At 50.8% G+C, this 17,935-nt stretch overlaps 1 protein-coding gene across 1 annotated transcript; it reads left to right on the top strand.

Moving 5' to 3' along the window:
* Window positions 1-149: 149 nt before the first annotated feature.
* LOC119325608 (potassium channel AKT2-like) lies at window positions 150-3,667 on the top strand. Its single transcript, XM_037599338.1, has 10 exons — window positions 150-361; window positions 430-648; window positions 716-874; window positions 969-1,026; window positions 1,112-1,408; window positions 1,496-2,053; window positions 2,146-2,337; window positions 2,419-2,494; window positions 2,571-3,173; window positions 3,252-3,667. The coding sequence occupies exons 1-10, from the start codon at window positions 156-158 to the stop codon at window positions 3,431-3,433; spliced, it is 2,550 nt and encodes an 849-aa protein (XP_037455235.1). The 5' UTR covers window positions 150-155; the 3' UTR covers window positions 3,434-3,667.
* Window positions 3,668-17,935: the final 14,268 nt, after the last annotated feature.

Below are 17,935 nucleotides of genomic sequence, written 5' to 3'. Positions count from 1 at the left end.
GTATCCAGCGTTTGGTAAGCCCACCACGTGTTCCGTAGCTGATTCGAAAACCGGAAGCGAGACGCTCCAACAAGACGAATCACGTATTCGATAGCGTATTGGATAGGAAAAAAAAGGGATGCGGAGCTCCCCTATAGCAGAACCGAATACATTACATGACCACGAACCGAACGCGTACCTCTTCTTGGACGGGAGCAATGAGCAGCGGCCGCGGCATGGGCTCCGGCTCCGGCTCCGGCGCCTCCCGCTCTTTCCACCCCCAGAACCTGTCCAAGCTCATGCTGCCGCCCCTCGGCAGTAGCCTCACCCAGTTCACTTCTGGCGACAAATGGGTCGTCTCGCCCCTCGAGTCCAGATACAGGTGAGTGACGAGACCACCATCGGTACCTGCACGGACTGCAACCGCTTACAGTAACGCGCATGGTTTAGGTGGTGGGAGACTTTCATGGTGATCCTGACGGCGTACTCGGCGTGGGTGTACCCGTTCGAGGTGGCCTTCATGGACGGCTCGCCCAAGCGGGGCCTGGAGGTGGCCGACATGGTCGTCGACATCTTCTTCACGGTCGACATCGTCCTCACCTTCTTCGTCGCCTACATCGACTCCAGGACGCAGCTCCTCGTCCGCGACAGGAGGAGGATAGCCTTCAGGTTCGCTAATTAGTGTTTGATCCATGGATTTCTATGTATTCCTGCAACCTTGTTAATGCATATATAGGTATCTGTCGACGTTTTTCATCATGGACGTGGCGTCGACAATTCCGTTCCAAGGCCTGTCCTACCTCGTCCACGGCAAGGCAAGGGAAGGCTTGTTGTACAGCCTGCTCGTCCTGCTCCGGCTCTGGCGTCTCAGGAAGTTCCAACTGTTCTTCCCAAGGTAATTAATTAATTAATTAAGCAACAGCCATGCATATATCTCAGAGGCAGAGCTCGAACTCCATCGACAATGGCTGACCTAATTCGATCGTCAGGCTAGAGAAGGACATCAGGTTCAGCTACTTCTGGATACGCTGCGCACGGCTCATCGCGGTAATTAATTAGAGTAGCTCCATCGGTCGGATAGCATTTGCAGCTGAACTTTGTTGAAAGAAATCTTTATGGTGCATGCATTCAGGTTACTCTGTTCCTGGTGCACGGCGCCGGGTGCCTCTACTACCTGCTGGCGGACCGGTACCCGGACAGGGACAAGACGTGGATCGGCGCGGCGACCCCCAACTTCCGGCAGGAGAGCCTGTGGATCCGCTACATCACCACCATGAGCACCGTCGGCCAGGGTGACCTACACGCCCAGAACAAGCTCGAGATGATGTTCAACATCTTCTACATGCTCTTCAACCTCGGCCTCGCCGCCTACCTCAGCGGCAACATGACCAACCTGGCCCTCCAGGGCACACGCCGCACCATGGAGTTCGTAAGTGTCAACGTCTGTCGACTTCCACAACAGAAGCACTCTAGAATCTCGATCGCCATTAACTAATAAGTTTCCGCTGGTTGCCAGAGGAACAGCATTTGCGCCGCGTCCGACTTCGTGTGCCGGAACCGCCTGCCGCCGCGGCTGCAGCAGCAGATCCTGGCCTACATGTGCCTCAAGTTCAGGGCGGAGAGCCTGAACCAGCAGCAGCTCATGGACCAGCTGCCCAAGTCAATCTGCCAGAGCATCTGCGAGCACCTCTTCCTCCCCGTCGTCAAGGAGGTGTACCTCTTCAAGGGGATCTCCAGAGATGCGCAGCTGCTCCTGGTCACCCAGACCAAGCCGGAGTACATACCGCCCAAGGAGGACGTGATCGTGCAGAACGAGGCGGCGGACGACGTGTACATCATCGTGTCCGGCGAGGTGGAGACCATATACTTCAACGGCGAGCGGGAGGAGGTGGTGGGAAAGCTGGGGACCATGGACATCTTGGGCGAGGTGAGCGCGCTGAGCGACCGCCCGCAGACCTTCACGTTCCGGACCAGGACGCTGAGCCAGCTGCTGAGGCTGAAGCAGGCCACGCTCAGGGAGGTCATGGAGAGCAAGCCCGACGACAGAGCCCTCATCGTCAGGAACTTGCTCAAGGTTCGTTGATGCATTCCATTTCTTTGTGTCTGTCAGAGATCGATGTGTCCAGGTTGACGGTCAGCAATGTGATGTGTGGGTTGGTGTTGCAGCATCAGATCGAGGTGCATGACATGAAGGACCTGCTGGGCGAGAGCGAGAGCACCGGAGCGGGCGGCAGCGGCAACATCGTCCCGTGCAATCTGCTGACGGTCGCCGCCACGGGGAACGCTGGCTTCCTTGAGGACCTCCTCAAGGTCGGGATGGACCCTGACGTCGGTGACTCCAAGGGAAGAACCGCGCTGGTAAGTAAGAAAGGAGCGCATTTCTCAGCTCTAACAGTTTGCTTTGCGCGTGTGCTCATCTCTGTGCCCTCTTCTTGGCAGCACATCGCCGCGTCAAAGGGGTACGAGGACTGCGTGCAGGCTCTACTCAGCCACGGCTGCAACGTCAACATCAAAGGTACGTAGTAACACACCTGCATTTTCAGTGCGATCAAGTTTGCTAACTATTCGCGACCGGTGTATGTAAACCGCAGACGCGCAGGGCAACACCGCGCTTTGGCAGGCCATCGCGGCGCGGCACCACAAGGTGTTCAGCAGCCTGTACCACGTCGCGCGGGTCTCGAACCGGCGCGCCGGCGGCGACCTCCTGTGCCACGCCACGCGGCGCGGGGACCTCGACACTCTCCGCGAGCTGCTCAAGCACGGCCTGGACGTCGACTCCGAGGACAATGACGGCTCCACCGCGCTGCGCGTCGCGCTGTCCGAGGGCCAGGCCGACCTGGCCAGGTTCCTTGTCATGAACGGGGCCAGCCTCGACGACGACGGCTACACCCAGCGCCAGACGACGGTGCCGGTGGCCAAGCTGCGCGAGCTCGTGGAGAGGCGGGAGGTCGGCCACCCGATAACGGTATACGACTCGCCGAGGGCGGACACCGTCACGGTGGTCGGCTCGTCGTCCGAGGAGCTTCGTCGGGGAAGGTTCCCCGGCACCACGAGCAAGAAACCGGACAGAGCGCACTGGCCCCGGGTGAGCATCTACAAGGGCCATCCGTTGGTCAGAAACCACAGCTCCGAAGCCGGCAAGCTCATCAATCTGCCCGCCACGACCACGATGGAGGAGCTCAAAACCATCATTGGTACGCACGTAGTATTCTGTAGACACGCCATGAACTGGATCTTCACTTGTTGCAATGGCAAACGAACTTTTCTTTCAGGGGAGAAACTGAAAGTCGGCGCGGAGAAGGCGCTGGTCATGAACGACGAAGGACTGGAGATCGACTCGGTGGACGTGATCCGCGACAAAGACAAGCTGTTCATTGTCACCGAAGAGCACATGAGGATGTTGGCGTCAATGGATTCCGCAGCTGCCTTATCGCACACATCGTCTCTAGGTTGAGGTGTTTCAGTAGCACATGTCGTATAATTCCTGTGCTTGCTGGGATAGTATCTTTTTTCTCTAGCTCTGAATAATCCAGTCATCTCCGTGGCAACAATTCAAGCAACATGACAAGTGCCACACCAGTGATTTATGATGTTGCCCTTTATATATGGACCTGCAGACCAATTTTAAGATGAGAGTGATTAATTTCAAACGCTGGTACTCTGATTTTGAGATGTATTTTTTAATTCATGATTAGTTGTTTCTTTCGCTGTCAAATTTCTCTAATATTTTGTGCATGTGACGTTGTACCTTCTTTCCTTCTCTGTGGAAGGCTTTGACCAATATGGCAGTGATGACCTCAATGATGATTAAGGGCCTGTGGATTTTTATGTGGAAAGGGATACTGAAGTTGGAACTGGGTATGGGTATAAGGACTTGCTTGATGATGAGGAGGCAAGATGAACTGGACTTAGCTAATAAGAAAAATACTCGTGCTACTGCTGGCAAACAACTTGGATTAGCTTCTGTTCCTATTGTTACTTTTCACCCTTCACGATTCTCCCTTTTTCTTTTTTCTCTTTGGAGAATCCCCTTCATGATTCTCTGAAGCTTGTGTTTCTCTTGACTTTCGTGTTGTTTCCTTGAGCTCTACTACTCCTGCTAACATATTTGTTCCTGAAATCAGCACCAATTGTTTGTCAGATGACCTGTTAAATGATGAGATTGATGATGAGGTCCCTGTTGTTGTGGTACTCAAGTCAAATAATGTTTTTGCTGTTGGAATTGACTCTTACAGTTCCTCTGCTTCTAAATTTCTGATAGGCAAAACCTTTGTGCTGAATTGACTCTCACAGTTCCTCTGCTCTGAAATTTCTGATAAGGGAAACCTTTGTGCTGTGAGCTCTGAGATAGGAGGATGATGGATTTCATAATTCTATCAATAACTGTACTACTCCCCTATCTTATTCAGTATTCATACTGCTCTGAAATTTTAGAAGATTTGGAAGACTGGTTCTGAAACAGCTAAAGAGGTGGAGCATTCTGAGCATAAGATGGATGTTTTTGAGGGGCATGTGCTTGATGCCATGAGGCTGATGTCTACTAGAAAACCTTCCATGCCTTCTCCTGAAAGCTCCCACATTGCTAGTCCTGTGAAGAAGAAGAATGATGGTAGACAAAAAAGAGCCCTGTGACTGTTCAAAGGCCAAATACCAGGAATCATAGCAGTGAAAACTTTATGGCTAAAGCTACTTCTTACAAGATGAAGTCCCACCCACCTTCAAAGGTAAATCTTTTGCTGAAAACCCCAATTCTACCTTCTTGCATAAACAAGCTCATACTATTAGCATTGGTATTTGGTAGAAATAGTGCTGATAGTGATATGGTTGTGGCTAAAAACAAACAAGGCCTTAATTTTGCTAATCAAAATCAGGAAATATCTTTACCTAATAACCGTGATATTGATAATTCTTTTGATATTTGAGTTATACACACACACACACACACACACACACGCACACACGCACATAGACGGTCTATTATGCTAATATTAGCAGAATAACTATTCTGCACACCACTTTGGCACTGCACGTTGAACAGAAGCGCACTGCATTATTTTGACGACGAGCACTGCAATAGAGACTAGTGAACTTCTCGTCGGAAAAAACTGCACGCGTTATTTTTTCGGTACTGTTTTTGCTCTAATTTTTTAACCGTTTATCGGAATGAGGCGTGTAATATACCGTTGAAAAGCTATGGATTAGGCGCAACTTCGCTATGTTGAACACTTTTCGAGATTCCACACGGTTTAAGAGCAGTTTTGAAAATGGTGCGGCAGATGACGAGTGGCAGCGAGCATTTTTTTGCGTTTTTTTTCTAAACCGCTTGTTGGAATGAAGCAAATGATACGCCGTGGGATAGATATCATCGAGGCGCATCTTTTCCATATATAAATCTTTCTCTAATTCGTTACGGTTTAAGAGCAGTTTCAAATTTACTAAATCGCGGAATTCTGTTTTTCAAATTTTTTGGAATTTTCGGTACTGTTTTCGCTCTAGTTTTTGAACCGTTTGTCAAAATAAGGCGTGTAATACGTCGTTGGAAAGCTACGAACGAGGCACAACTTTCATATGTTGAAATATTTATGAGATTTCTTACGGTTTTAAGTAAATTTTGAAAATCATGCGGCGGACGACGAGTGGCAGCGGCCGTTTTTCGCGAAACTTTTGCAAACCGCTGGTCGGAATGATTCAAACGATATGCCGTTGGAAAGGTATCGATGATACTTAACTCTTTCATATAGAACACTCTCTCTAATTCCTTACGGTTTAAGAGCAGTTTTAAAATTACCGAAATGCGGACACTGTTTTTTGCGACAGCCAAATCGGCGAGTGAACTTCATCTGACAGAAAACCGCACTGCATCAGACAGAAAACCACACTGCAATGTCTGACAAAGTATTGCATGAGTTTTTCTATTACTGTTTTTGTGATATGAGGCGAGTACAGTGCACATCGAAGAAAAAGTGAACCTCGACATAAGTTTAAGTGAGCCGCATTAATTTTTTTCATTTCTTTTTAACTTTTTTTTGCACTTCACATTGAGCGAAAGTGCACGATAACACTATCAAAAGTGAACCACCTTACTGTTTTTGCTTCCCTCACATTTTTGCGCTTCACATAGAGCACAAGCGAACCTCAACACACTTCAAAGTGAACCTCATTACTCTGTTTTTGCTTCCATAAAAAATTTGCACTTCACATAGAGCACAAGCTAACATCAACAACCTCATTACTCTGTTTTTGCTTCCCTAAAATTTTTGCACTTCACATAGAGCACAAGCGAACGTCAACACACTTCAAAGTGAACCTCATTACTCTGTTTTTGCTTCCATAAAAAATTTGCACTTCACATAGAGCACAAGCGAACATCAACAACCTCATTACTCTGTTTTTGCTTCCCTAAAATTTTTGCACTTCACATAGAGCACAAGCGAACGTCAACACGCTTCAAAGTGAACCTCATTACTCTGTTTTTGCTTTTTCTAAAAAAATTTGCACTTCACACAAGAGCACAAATGAAAGTGGACCACAAAGATGAGGGAAGTGAGCCGCGACATATACCCAAGTGAACCATCGAGAACCGCAAACATTTTTTATATTGTTTTTGCACAACGTAGCTGCAAATATTTGTTACAGTGGACCTCGGTTTTTTAATTAATTAACTCCTATGAAGTAAAGAGCAAACTGCATGCATAACCTGGCCGAGCTGCACATAAAAAATGCATTCTCAAAATTTCGAGCAGGCGATCTGCATGCTTGCTCTGGTCGAATCCGCATGCCCACAAACTGCAGTGCTGGACTGAAAGCATCCACGAACAGAACCGCTGGTCTATAGAACGGACTGCAACTTTTTTTGTTCTTTTCTCTTGAAGAAAATACTACACCGAGTCTTCCCGGAACGAACTGCACGGGAGGGGTGCGGTGGCCTCGAATCAAAGCCTGGGATACCTGCCCTCTGCCTAAGTGTAGCCGGCGGCAGTGGCCATCCCGCAAAATCATTGTACAGCGAGAAGCAAAATTCACTGGATTGTAGAAAAAATGACCAAAATTCACAATTTTTGCACCAAAACCATTGAATCCTGCGGGAGTAGACAAAAAATGCACGAAATCTCACTGTCCGCCATGGACATGGACTCCCTACCTCCTCCTATCTCTCCTTAGCCACCAGCCCGTAACCCCTGTATACGACACTAGAGGAGGGGGCGACGTGGTGCGCCGGGCGATTGCCGAGATCCAAAAGTGTCGGTGCTCCAGGGATTATTAACATCTACAATATACGATTTGTAGATGAAAGTTAATTCAAACAGATTTGTCTTAAGTCAAACTTCATAAAGTTGACCAAAATTACATACAAAATTATTAACATCTACAATATTAGAGATATACAATATGAAAGTTAATTCAAGTGATGCATCTAATGATATCGATTTTATATTGTGATGATGTTGATATTTTTCCTATAATCTTAGTCAAACTTTACTACATTTAACTTGAGACAAATCTTATATGCGGACTAAAAGGAAACAGAGGGAGTACTTTAAAGTGAACACTACTGCTTTATAGACACTCTTCCTCAAAAAATAAACAAGACAAATGGCATTGAAATTCATCAATACATGCATGAGACCATTCACTGAATTAACTTTTGTCATCCTCTTGTTTGGACAGAGCTTTGAGCTTTTCTCGAATTTTCTGGAGCGGAGCAATAGCAGGTTGGGGCTGGAGCCACATGCAGCATCCACGGCGCAGCGGCTTCACTAACTTGGCCTCGCCATTGACGAGGCTACACCTGTACAAACGGCTCATAAAGACGAAGTAGGCGCACCCGCCCTCGATGCCCAGCTGCGCGGCGTCGACGCCGAAACTGGCCCTGGAACCTAGGAACAAGACGCGGTCGCCCAAGTTACCAGCGTCCTTCATCGCCCATCGCATCTCGCCGCCCGCTCCTTCTTCCAGTGTGTGCACCGTCACTGATAATGGCGGCGATGGGCCATCCAGGTAGTTATGACGACGCCATTCACGCTCAATGAGGATGGATGCTCGCAACAGCTCGCCGCGGGACTCGAGGACATAGCTGCAAAAGGGGCCGTATCGTCTGTCCCCGGCTTCACGACATGGTGTCTTGAGCTCGCCGACGGATGTGTACTGGTCGGTGTTGTCTTGGAAGTCCAGGATGCAACACCAGAACAAGTTCTCCCACACCAGGACCTTGTCGTCGTGATATGCAGCAAAACAATAGTTTGCCGACCTATGCAGCCTCTTCTCCTGGCTCATGAAGACGAAGTAGGCGCACATCTTGTTCCTCGGTTCCAGGGAAAGGAAGCTGGCCCTGGCCGAAGCTGGCATCTTGTTCCTCCGTTCCCGTTGATCACATCGTTGTCAGTGTCGGTATCATCAGGGAAAGGAGGCAGGAGCTTGGTGGTTCCAGATACTAGGTTGATTAGTTTTGGCTCAGGACCACCGGTGAAGAGCTAGACGGCCATGCCATCTGCGCTAGCCACCCAGTTCCTGCCGCCGCCTCCCGCGGATGGAGCCGCGGCAGCCAAGACGATGCCATCCTTGTAATCGCGGCGGTTGCTCGATGACGCATCCTCGGAAGAGACTTTGACCTCCGAGTAGACCACGCAAACCTGCTCTGATGCCAATTGTCAGACAGACCTCGCTGCAGCCAACTCCGGCGATCGCCGGAGATACAAAAGAGTGCGAGAGAGAGGGAGAGTTTGTTTTGCGCTGCAAACTACTTGCAGCTTTTCTGTTTATCCTCTTTATTCAAAGTTTGCAACAGAACTACAATAGAATGCAGGGCTCGTGCGAGTAGTGGGCGCCGCCATCCCAGCGTCCCTCGCGCATCGCCCACCATGGCGCCTTGACCGTGCACTCGTGCCATCCCGCGATCTGGTCAGGGCGCCGCTAAAACCTCTAACTAAACTGAACCTTCCGAAGAACTACTGTCGAAACTGAAACTTTTCGACACCTAAAACCCCGAACTTGAAGTTTAACTAACCATAAATAGAGCACATAAGGTATCATAAATTAGCATGGACATAACCATGCCCTTCAAAACAGTTCACCAAAAATTAAGGAAGCTCATATATGTGTCGTCGTTTTTAATGATCATCAGGAGGACGAAAAACTCCATATTTATGTTAACCATGCTGACTAAAAAGAAACGGGGGAGTACTTGTAAGTGAACACTAGATTCATACTACTGTTTTATACACTCTTCCTCAAAATAAACCATACAAATGGCGTTGAAATTCATCAATAAATGCATGCGACCATTCAGTGAATTAACTTTTGTCATCCTCTTGTTTGGACAGAGCCTTGAGCTTTTCTCGAATTTTCTGGACCGGAGCAATAGCAGGTTGGGGCCGAAGCCACATGCAGCATCCACGACCCAGCGGCTTCACCAACTTGGCCTCGCCATTGACGAGGCTACACCTGTACACACGGCTCATAAAGACGAAGTAGGCGCACCCGCCCTCGATGCCCAGCTGCGCAGCGTCGACGCCGAAGTTGGCCCGGGAACCGAGGAACAAGATGCGGTCGCCCAAGCTATGGGCGTTCCTCGCCGCCCATTGCATCTCGCCGCCTGCTCCTTCTTCCAGCGTGTGCACCGTCACTGATAATGGCGGCGATGGGCCATCCAAGTAGTGATGACGACGCCATTCATGCTCAATGAGGATGGATGCTCGCAACAGCTCGCCGCGGGACTCGAGGACATAGCTGCAAATGGGGCCGTATCGTCTGTCCTCGGCTTTAAGACATGGTGTCTTGAGCTCGCCGACGGATGTGTAATGGTCGGTGTTGTCTTGGAAATCCAGGATGCAACACCAGAACAAGTTCTCCCACACCAGGACCTTGTCGTCGTGATATGCAGCACAGCAATAGTTTGCCAACCTATCCAGTCTCTTTTTCATGACTGCCCACGCCGCCTCGCCGGGACGCAGGACGGCCGCCGTGAAGATCGCCCCGTAACCCTTCTCACAGCTGTATAGAAAGATGGTTCCATCGCCATAGACGACGCCGTGGGGATTGCTTATCCGCTTGATCACATAGCTGTCAATATCATCGGGGAAGGGAGGCAGGGGCGTGGCGATGCCGGTGACCAGGTTGATTAGTTTTGGATCAGGACCACCGGCGAAGAGCCAGACGGCCGTGCCATCTGCGCTAGCCACCCAGTTCCTGCCGCCGCCTCCCGTGGATGGAGCCGCGGCAGCGAGGACGATATCGTCGTGGTAATCGCGGCGGTGGCTCGATGACGCGTCCTCGGAAGAGACTTCAACCTCGACGTGCCCGGAGTAGACCACGGGGGAGTGCATGATCTGGCCGTCGTTGCTTGGCCAGAGTAGCCATGGCAGGAACTTGGGGCGCGTGGCCGCGGAGTGCAGTCGGTCCCGCCAGGACGTGCAGACGGCGTGGAAGCGGACGAAGTCGGCGGCGTCGTGCAGGCGGGCGGAGACGGCGAGGAGCATGTCCGGCGAGAGGTTGGACCACTGCCGGGAGTTCCTCAGGGCGGACATGCCTCCGGGCTGCGGCGCCTGCGCAGCGGCGACGGGGGTTTCCATGGTCTCGAATCAGAGGGGGGTCAAGATGCGTAATCTAGAAGAGATCGGATCAGAGATTCAGAGGGGCTCCATGGACAACTCGACCCTAGCGTGATTACGTTTTTTTAAAGAAGAGATTACGTTATTTCAGTTTGTTACCAAAAACCTACTGGCAGACAGCTTTTTAGCCCACCTAATCCGCTTCGGATAGGCTAGAGGCAAACCCCCCCGATTTTCAGGTGGGTGGGTGATGGAGTCATGTATCTAGGGTAGGGTCACAGACCTGATCTAAGTACCCTACCCAAGGACACCCTTAGAAGAGGTCACCTTCCAGTCGACCAACGAGGGATTCACTCGACTGACTTGAAGGACTCGACCACGAAGACTCACTCGACTACCAGGAGGTCAAAAGGCACTCTGCACTGCAACGGCCTGTAGTTAAGTAGACTTTATGATAGTTAAGACACTTTATGCGGGACGTTACCTGTAACGCCCCGGACTAAATACACCTTAAACCCTCCATTACGTGGGCTGGCTGGGGTCCTGGCGCACTCTATATAAGCCACCCCCCTCCACAGGCAGAAGGGTTCGGCATCCTGTAATTCGTATACACATAATCCACTCGACCGCCTCCGGGCTCCGAGACGTAGGGCTTTTACTTCCTCCGAGAAGGGCCTGAACTCGTACATCTCTTGTGTTTACAACCTCTCCATAGCTAGGACCTTGCCTCTTCATACCTACCCCCACTCTACTGTCAGACTTAGAACCACGACAGTTGGCGCCCACCGTGGGGCAGGTGTTTTAGCGATTTTGTGGAGAAGTTGCGGTTCTTCCGAGTACTTTTATCATGATGACTGCTGGAGTTTTGGTTGAGGGTCGAGAGATCCGTCTCGGTGCTCTCACCTTCGTCGCCGACGACTCCGCCTGGCTCCAGGAGGCTCCACTCGACGTCGATGCGCTCCCCGTCCGCGGTGTGACGCATTTTCGCGCATGTGTCCGCAGCGTTATGCTGCGGCAACCGTCGACTCCGTATCGGTCGACTCCCCCATCGACCACCCTCCCAGTCTCCCGTCAGCGCAAGCGCTCAGGCCGGTCGAGGCTTCAGCGGTGGGTGAGGCACGCGGTGGCTCGCCAGACGGCCACCACCCAAGTTGCGGCAATCGAGCCCGACGAATCTCTCTACGGCCTGTTCGATCTGTCGACTGGCTCCATAGAGACTGCATCCGAGTGCGATAGCAGTGATCCAGCGGCGGAAATCCTGATGGTCGACGGGCCCCGCAGTCCCCCTGGCTTCGCCCGTGATGGTGGAGCAGGCGACGGAGGCGACCCCGCACGAGACCACGAAGAGTACCAGCCCGAGCCACTCGACTCTCTGCAAAGAGGGGAACTTCGCCACAGGAACGCGGATGCCCTGCGTACTCCCATCGCAGGAGAAACCCCCGAGGCTCGCGCCTTGGAGGAGGCACGTTTGGCCAATTTGGCCGAACGCACTCGACTGGAGAATCTTCAGCGAGCACTCGACGAGCGCGCGCGGCAACGAGTTCCCGACAACAGTCGACGTCAACTCTTCCCACCGACTCAGGTATATCGAACCCCAATTCAGAATTTAGCAGCTGCGACCCGTATAGCAGAGTCCATCCAGCCCTCTCAGTCGGAAGCTGGCAGAGGCTTGATGCAGATCAGGGATTTGCTCCGGGCAGCAGGAGATCAGAATTCGGCCGTGTCGCAGTCGCGCAACAGAATTCACAGTCGATCCGTCGCTGCGAATATGGTTCAGTCGGCTCACAGCCCCAGATCGCCTCCGCGGCGTGAAGGGCGTGAGAATCGGCGAGACCAATATGGTGACCTACTCGACCGAGATGATAGACGTCGAGTGCCCAATTCCCCTCCGAGGGGTGGGTCTTACGCTTCTCGGCAGCAAGATGACAGACGTCAGCTCAGTGCGGGGCGAAGAGTTCCAGTCGACCCTAGAGAACCAGGCTTTGATGCACGATCCATTATCGTGCAAGGCTTAGTCGACCGGAACAGAGCCCATCGAGGTGGACTCGACAGAGATGCACCCACAAGCAGTCGAGTGCATGTTTCTGGTCCTGAATGTTTCAGCAGAGCTATCAGAGCCGCAGTCATCCCTCCCAATTTCAGGTTGGCAACGGGAGTCAGCAAGTTCACTGGTGAGTCTAAGCCTGAAACTTGGCTTGAAGACTACCGAGTGGCGGTTCAGATTGGTGGTGGGAACGACGAGGTGGCCATGAAGCATTTGCCCCTCATGCTGGAAGGTTCTGCCAGGGCATGGTTGACTCAATTACCTCCAAACAGCATTTACACTTGGGAAGATCTGTCCCGAGTGTTCATCAGAACGTTTGAAGGAACTTGCAAGCGACCGGCTGGATTGACGGAGCTGCAAGTCTGCGTGCAGAAGAACAATGAGACTCTCAGGGAGTATATTCAGAGATGGATCACTTTGCACCATACTGTGGAGAATGTGTCTGATCATCAGGCAGTCTGCGCCTTTAAGGATGGTGTCAAGAATAGAGAATTGAGTTTGAAATTTGGTCGAACCGGTGACATGACCTTGAGTCGGATGATGGAGATTGCTACCAAGTACGCCAACGGCGAAGAAGAAGACCGACTCCGAAGCGGCAAGCACAAGCCGAGTCAGCCGGAAAAGGGAAACACCAGTCGGAAACAGAAGCGGAAGGCTGAACCGGCAGCTCCTGGAGAGGCTCTGGCCGTGACTCAGGGAAAGTTTAAAGGGAAACCAAAAGGATCCTGGAACCCTAAGAAGGTAAAGGATAAGGAAGGGAACGACGTGATGGATATGCCGTGTCACATCCACACGAAGAAAGACGAAGAGGGGAATATCATCTACCCGAAGCATACCACTCGCCAATGTCGACTCCTGATCCAACAGTTTCAGGGAAAACAGTCTAAGGACAAAGAGGATTCGGACAAGCCCGCAGACAAGGAGGACAGTGAGGAAGGATATCCACATATCAACTCCACTCTGATGATCTTTGCAGATGTGGAAAGCAAGAGTCGATTGAAAGTCATAAACCTTGAGGTGAACATGGTCGCCCCAGCAAAAGCAAATTATCTGAGATGGTCCCAAACACCCATCACATTCGACCAATCTGATCACCCGACTCATATTGCCACCCCTGGGAGGCAAGCTTTGGTGGTCGATCCAGTTGTCGAAGGCACTCGACTGACAAAAGTGCTGATGGAAGATGGTAGTGGGCTGAATTTGTTGTATGCAGACACGCTGAAAGGAATGGGCATTCCGATGTCCCGACTGAGCACCAGTAACATGAGCTTTCATGGAGTTATACCAGGGAAGAAAGCCGAGTCACTCGGCCAAATAGCTCTAGACGTAGTGTTTGGTGATTCGAAACATTTTCGCAAAGAGAAGTTGACGTTTGAGGTCGTGGATTTTCAGAGTGCATATCATGCCATTTTGGGGAGACCAGCTTATGCACGGTTCATGGCTCGACCATGTTACGTGTACCTCAAATTGAAGATGCCCGACCCCAAAGGAGTTATCACTGTCACCGGTGATCGGAAAAAGGCAGAAGAGTGCTTTCAGAAAGGCTCAAAGATTGCTGATTCCCAGGTGACAGCGGTCGAGTTTGAAGAATACAAGCAAAACGCAGATCCGAGTGACTTGCTGCGATCCAAGAAACCAGCCACAGAGTCTGCATTCCAGTCGTCCGGTGAGACGAAGCCTGTTTACATTCACCCGACTGACCCCGATGCAGCTCCGACCCACATCTCCACAACACTCGACCCGAAATAGGAAGAAGCGCTCATCCAGTTCCTCCGTGAGAACTGGGACATTTTTGCATGGAAGCCCGCTGACATGCCAGGTGTTCCCAGGGGACTGGCTGAGCATCGCCTAAGAGTCGACTCATCTGCAAAACCAGTCAAAGAGCATCTTCGGCGGTCCGCCGTCCAGAAGAGAAAAGCCATTGGTGAGGAAGTGGCTCGACTGTTGGCGGCAGGATTTATCCGAGAGATATACCACTCCGAGTGGCTCGCTAATGTTGTCATGGTTCCTAAGAAGGACAAATCGCTCCGAATGTGCATTGATTTCAAGCACATCAACCGGGCCTGCCCGAAAGATCATTTTCCTCTCCCTCGCATAGATCAAATTGTTGACTCAACCGCGGGATGCGAGAGACTGTCTTTTCTAGACGCCTACTCCGGGTACCACCAGATCCGTTTGTACGGACCCGACGAGGTAAAAACAGCTTTCATCACTCCATTCGGGTGCTTCTGCTATATCACCATGCCATTCGGCCTCAAGAATGCCGGAGCCACATTTATGCGAATGATTCAGAAGTGTCTTCTCACTCAAATCAGTCGGAATGTGGAAGCGTATATGGATGATATCATCGTCAAGTCACGAAAAGGTTCCGACCTGCTCGCTGACCTCGCCGAAACATTTGCCAACCTCAGACGGTATGATATCAAGCTCAATCCATCAAAGTACACATTTGGAGTTCCTGGTGGCAAGTTACTCGGTTTTCTCGTTTCCGAGCGAGGAATCGACGCTAATCCAGAGAAGATCGGCACTATTCTCCGAATGAAACGCCCTATGCGAGTGCACGATGTCCAGAAGCTTACTGGATGCTTGGCTGCATTAAGTCGATTCATCTCACGACTCGGTGAAAAGGCATTGCCTCTTTACCGACTGATGAAGAAGGCAGACAAGTTCGAGTGGACTCCAGAAGCTGATGCAGCGTTTGCCGAGCTAAAAGCTCTACTCTCCACCCAGCCGGTGCTTGCTGCTCCAATCAGCAAAGAGCCTCTGCTGCTCTATATCGCAGCCACAGGACAAGTCGTCAGTACTATGCTTACGGTCGAGCGGGAAGAAGAAGGAAAAGCTCTCAAAGTTCAGCGCCCAGTGTATTATTTGTCTGAAGTCTTGACTCCATCCAAGCAGAGATATCCTCATTATCAGAAGCTTGTGTATGGAATATACATGACCACAAAGAAGGTTGCTCATTATTTCTCTGATCATTCCATCACAGTCGTCAGCGACGCTCCACTATCAGAGATTTTGCACAACAGAGATGCAACTGGTCGAGTGGCTAAATGGGCGATTGAACTTCTTCCCCTTGATATCAAGTTTGAAGCAAAGAAAGCCATTAAGTCCCAGGCAATAGCAGATTTCCTCGCCGTGTGGATTGAACAGCAGCAGCCGACTGAAGTTCACTCGGAGCATTGGACCATGTTCTTTGATGGCTCTAAGATGTTGAATGGTTCCGGTGCTGGGGTTGTCCTGGTTTCCCCCAGAGGAGATAAGCTCAGATATGTGCTCCAGATTCACTTTGATTCCTCCAACAATGAGGCAGAATATGAGGCCCTCTTATATGGGTTGCGCATGGCCATTTCACTCGGCGTCCGTCGCCTGATGGTTTATGGCGACTCGGATTTAGTGGTCAACCAAGTGATGAAGGAGTGGAACGTGAGAAGCCCAGCCATGACTGGATACTGCAGTGCAGTGAGGAAGCTGGAAAAGAAGTTCGAGGGGTTGGAGCTCCATCATATACCCCGACTAAAAAATCAAGCAGCTGATGATCTAGCAAAGATAGGTTCCAAGAGAGAAGCCATTCCGAGTGGTGTGTTCTTGGAGCATATACACACTCCGTCAGTCAAAGAAGATCCTTTCACCGAAGAAGCTCCACAACCCAAGAGTGCCACAGATCCGACTGAGATTGAAGTCCCAGCGGTGGTCGACTTGATCATGGAGGTCTTGGTGGTCATTCCCGACTGGACAGTTCCATATATCGCGTATATCCTGAGAAAAGAGCTTCCGGAGGATGAGGAAGAGGCTCGACAGATCGTCCGTCGATCTAAGGCCTTTACCGTAATCAAAGGACAATTATACAGAGAAAGCGCGACTGGAGTTGGTCAGAAGTGCATAACACCAGAAGAAGGTCGACTCATCCTCAATGATATCCACTCGGGGACCTGTGGCCATCATGCGTCCTCTCGGACCATCGTGGCCAAAGCATACCGAGCCGGATTTTACTGGCCAAAGGCGAATGAGATGGCAAAGGAGATAGTGGATAAGTGCGAGGGATGTCAGTTCTACTCGAATATGTCGCACAAGCCTGCATCAGCCCTGAAGACCATTCCACTCGTCTGGCCTTTCGCAGTATGGGGGTTGGACATGGTCGGTCCTTTGAGAACATGGCAAAGTGGCTTCACGCATGTACTGGTAGCAGTCGACAAGTTCACCAAGTGGATCGAGGCTAAACCAATCAAGAACCTTGACGCCGGTGCTGCTGTTAGCTTCATCAGAGAACTAATATTCAGATATGGAGTCCCGCACAGCATCATTACGGATAATGGGTCGAACTTTGACTCGGAGGAATTCAGAGATTTCTGTAACTCTCAAGGCACACGAGTCGACTACGCTTCAGTCGCTCATCCGCAGTCGAATGGACAAGCAGAGTGAGTCAATGGCCTGATTCTCAAGGGACTGAAACCCCGACTGATGCGTGATCTCAAGCATGCAGCTGGAGCTTGGGTCGACGAACTTCCCTCGGTGCTTTGGGGACTGAGGACCACACCTAATCGGTCGACCGGAAGAACTCCATTCTTCTTGGTCTACGGAGCTGAAGCAGTCTTGCCGAGTGATCTTCTCCACAATGCTCCTCGAGTTGAAATCTACAACGAAGCAGAAGCTGAACAAGCGCGGCAAGACGCAGTCGACCTTTTAGAGGAAGAAAGGGAGATGGCTCTGATCCGGTCGACCATCTACCAACAAGATTTGCGTCGTTTCCACGCCAGAAATGTGAAAGGTCGAGCCTTCCAAGAAGGAGATTTAGTTCTCCGAGTGGATCAGAAGAAACAACACAAGCTTGCTCCTTCTTGGGAAGGACCCTTCATCGTCACCAAAGTTCTCCACAACGGGGCGTACCGTCTCTACAACGTCGAGCATAATATCGACGAGCCCCGAGCTTAGAACGCGGAACTACTCCGCCCATTTTACACTTAAGTTTTATCACTCGGATGAGTTGCAATAAAGTACTTCTGTAGTTCATGGACCTCAAAGTAATAGTGTCATAGTTCCTCCATAATTTTTGTCACTTTTTACTTTGTCCAATGAAATTTCCCCCCAGTGGGTGACTTAGCCGCGAATCCGTTTCGCCTAAGTTTGTAAAAAATCCTACCGAGTGGTGAGCCAGACTCCCACTCGGAGGCTTAGCTGCGAATCCGTTTCGCCTAAGTTATCAAAAATCCTACCGAGTGATAAGCCAGACTTTCACTCGGAGGCTTAGCTGCAGTCCAAGTACTCGCCTAAGTTACCAAAATCCTACCGAGTGAAGAGCAAACCTCTCACTCGGGGGCTTAGCTGCAGCCCAGTGCTCGCCTAAGTTATCAAAAATCCTACCGAGTGA

The sequence above is a fragment of the Triticum dicoccoides genome, chromosome 6B, assembly GCF_002162155.2.
Source record: "Triticum dicoccoides isolate Atlit2015 ecotype Zavitan chromosome 6B, WEW_v2.0, whole genome shotgun sequence".
Classification (NCBI taxonomy): domain Eukaryota; kingdom Viridiplantae; phylum Streptophyta; class Magnoliopsida; order Poales; family Poaceae; genus Triticum; species Triticum dicoccoides.
Note: the sequence above shows the minus strand (reverse complement) of the source record. Positions and strands in the feature narration are given on the sequence as shown.

Coding starts and splice junctions, on each gene's coding strand:
- LOC119325608 (XM_037599338.1), top strand. CDS start 156: ATGACCACGAACCGAACGCGTACCTCTTCTTGGACGGGAGCAATGAGC. Junction 649..715: donor AGGAGGAGGATAGCCTTCAG/GTTCGCTAATTA, acceptor ATGCATATATAG/GTATCTGTCGACGTTTTTCA. Junction 2,495..2,570: donor CTGCAACGTCAACATCAAAG/GTACGTAGTAAC, acceptor TGTAAACCGCAG/ACGCGCAGGGCAACACCGCG.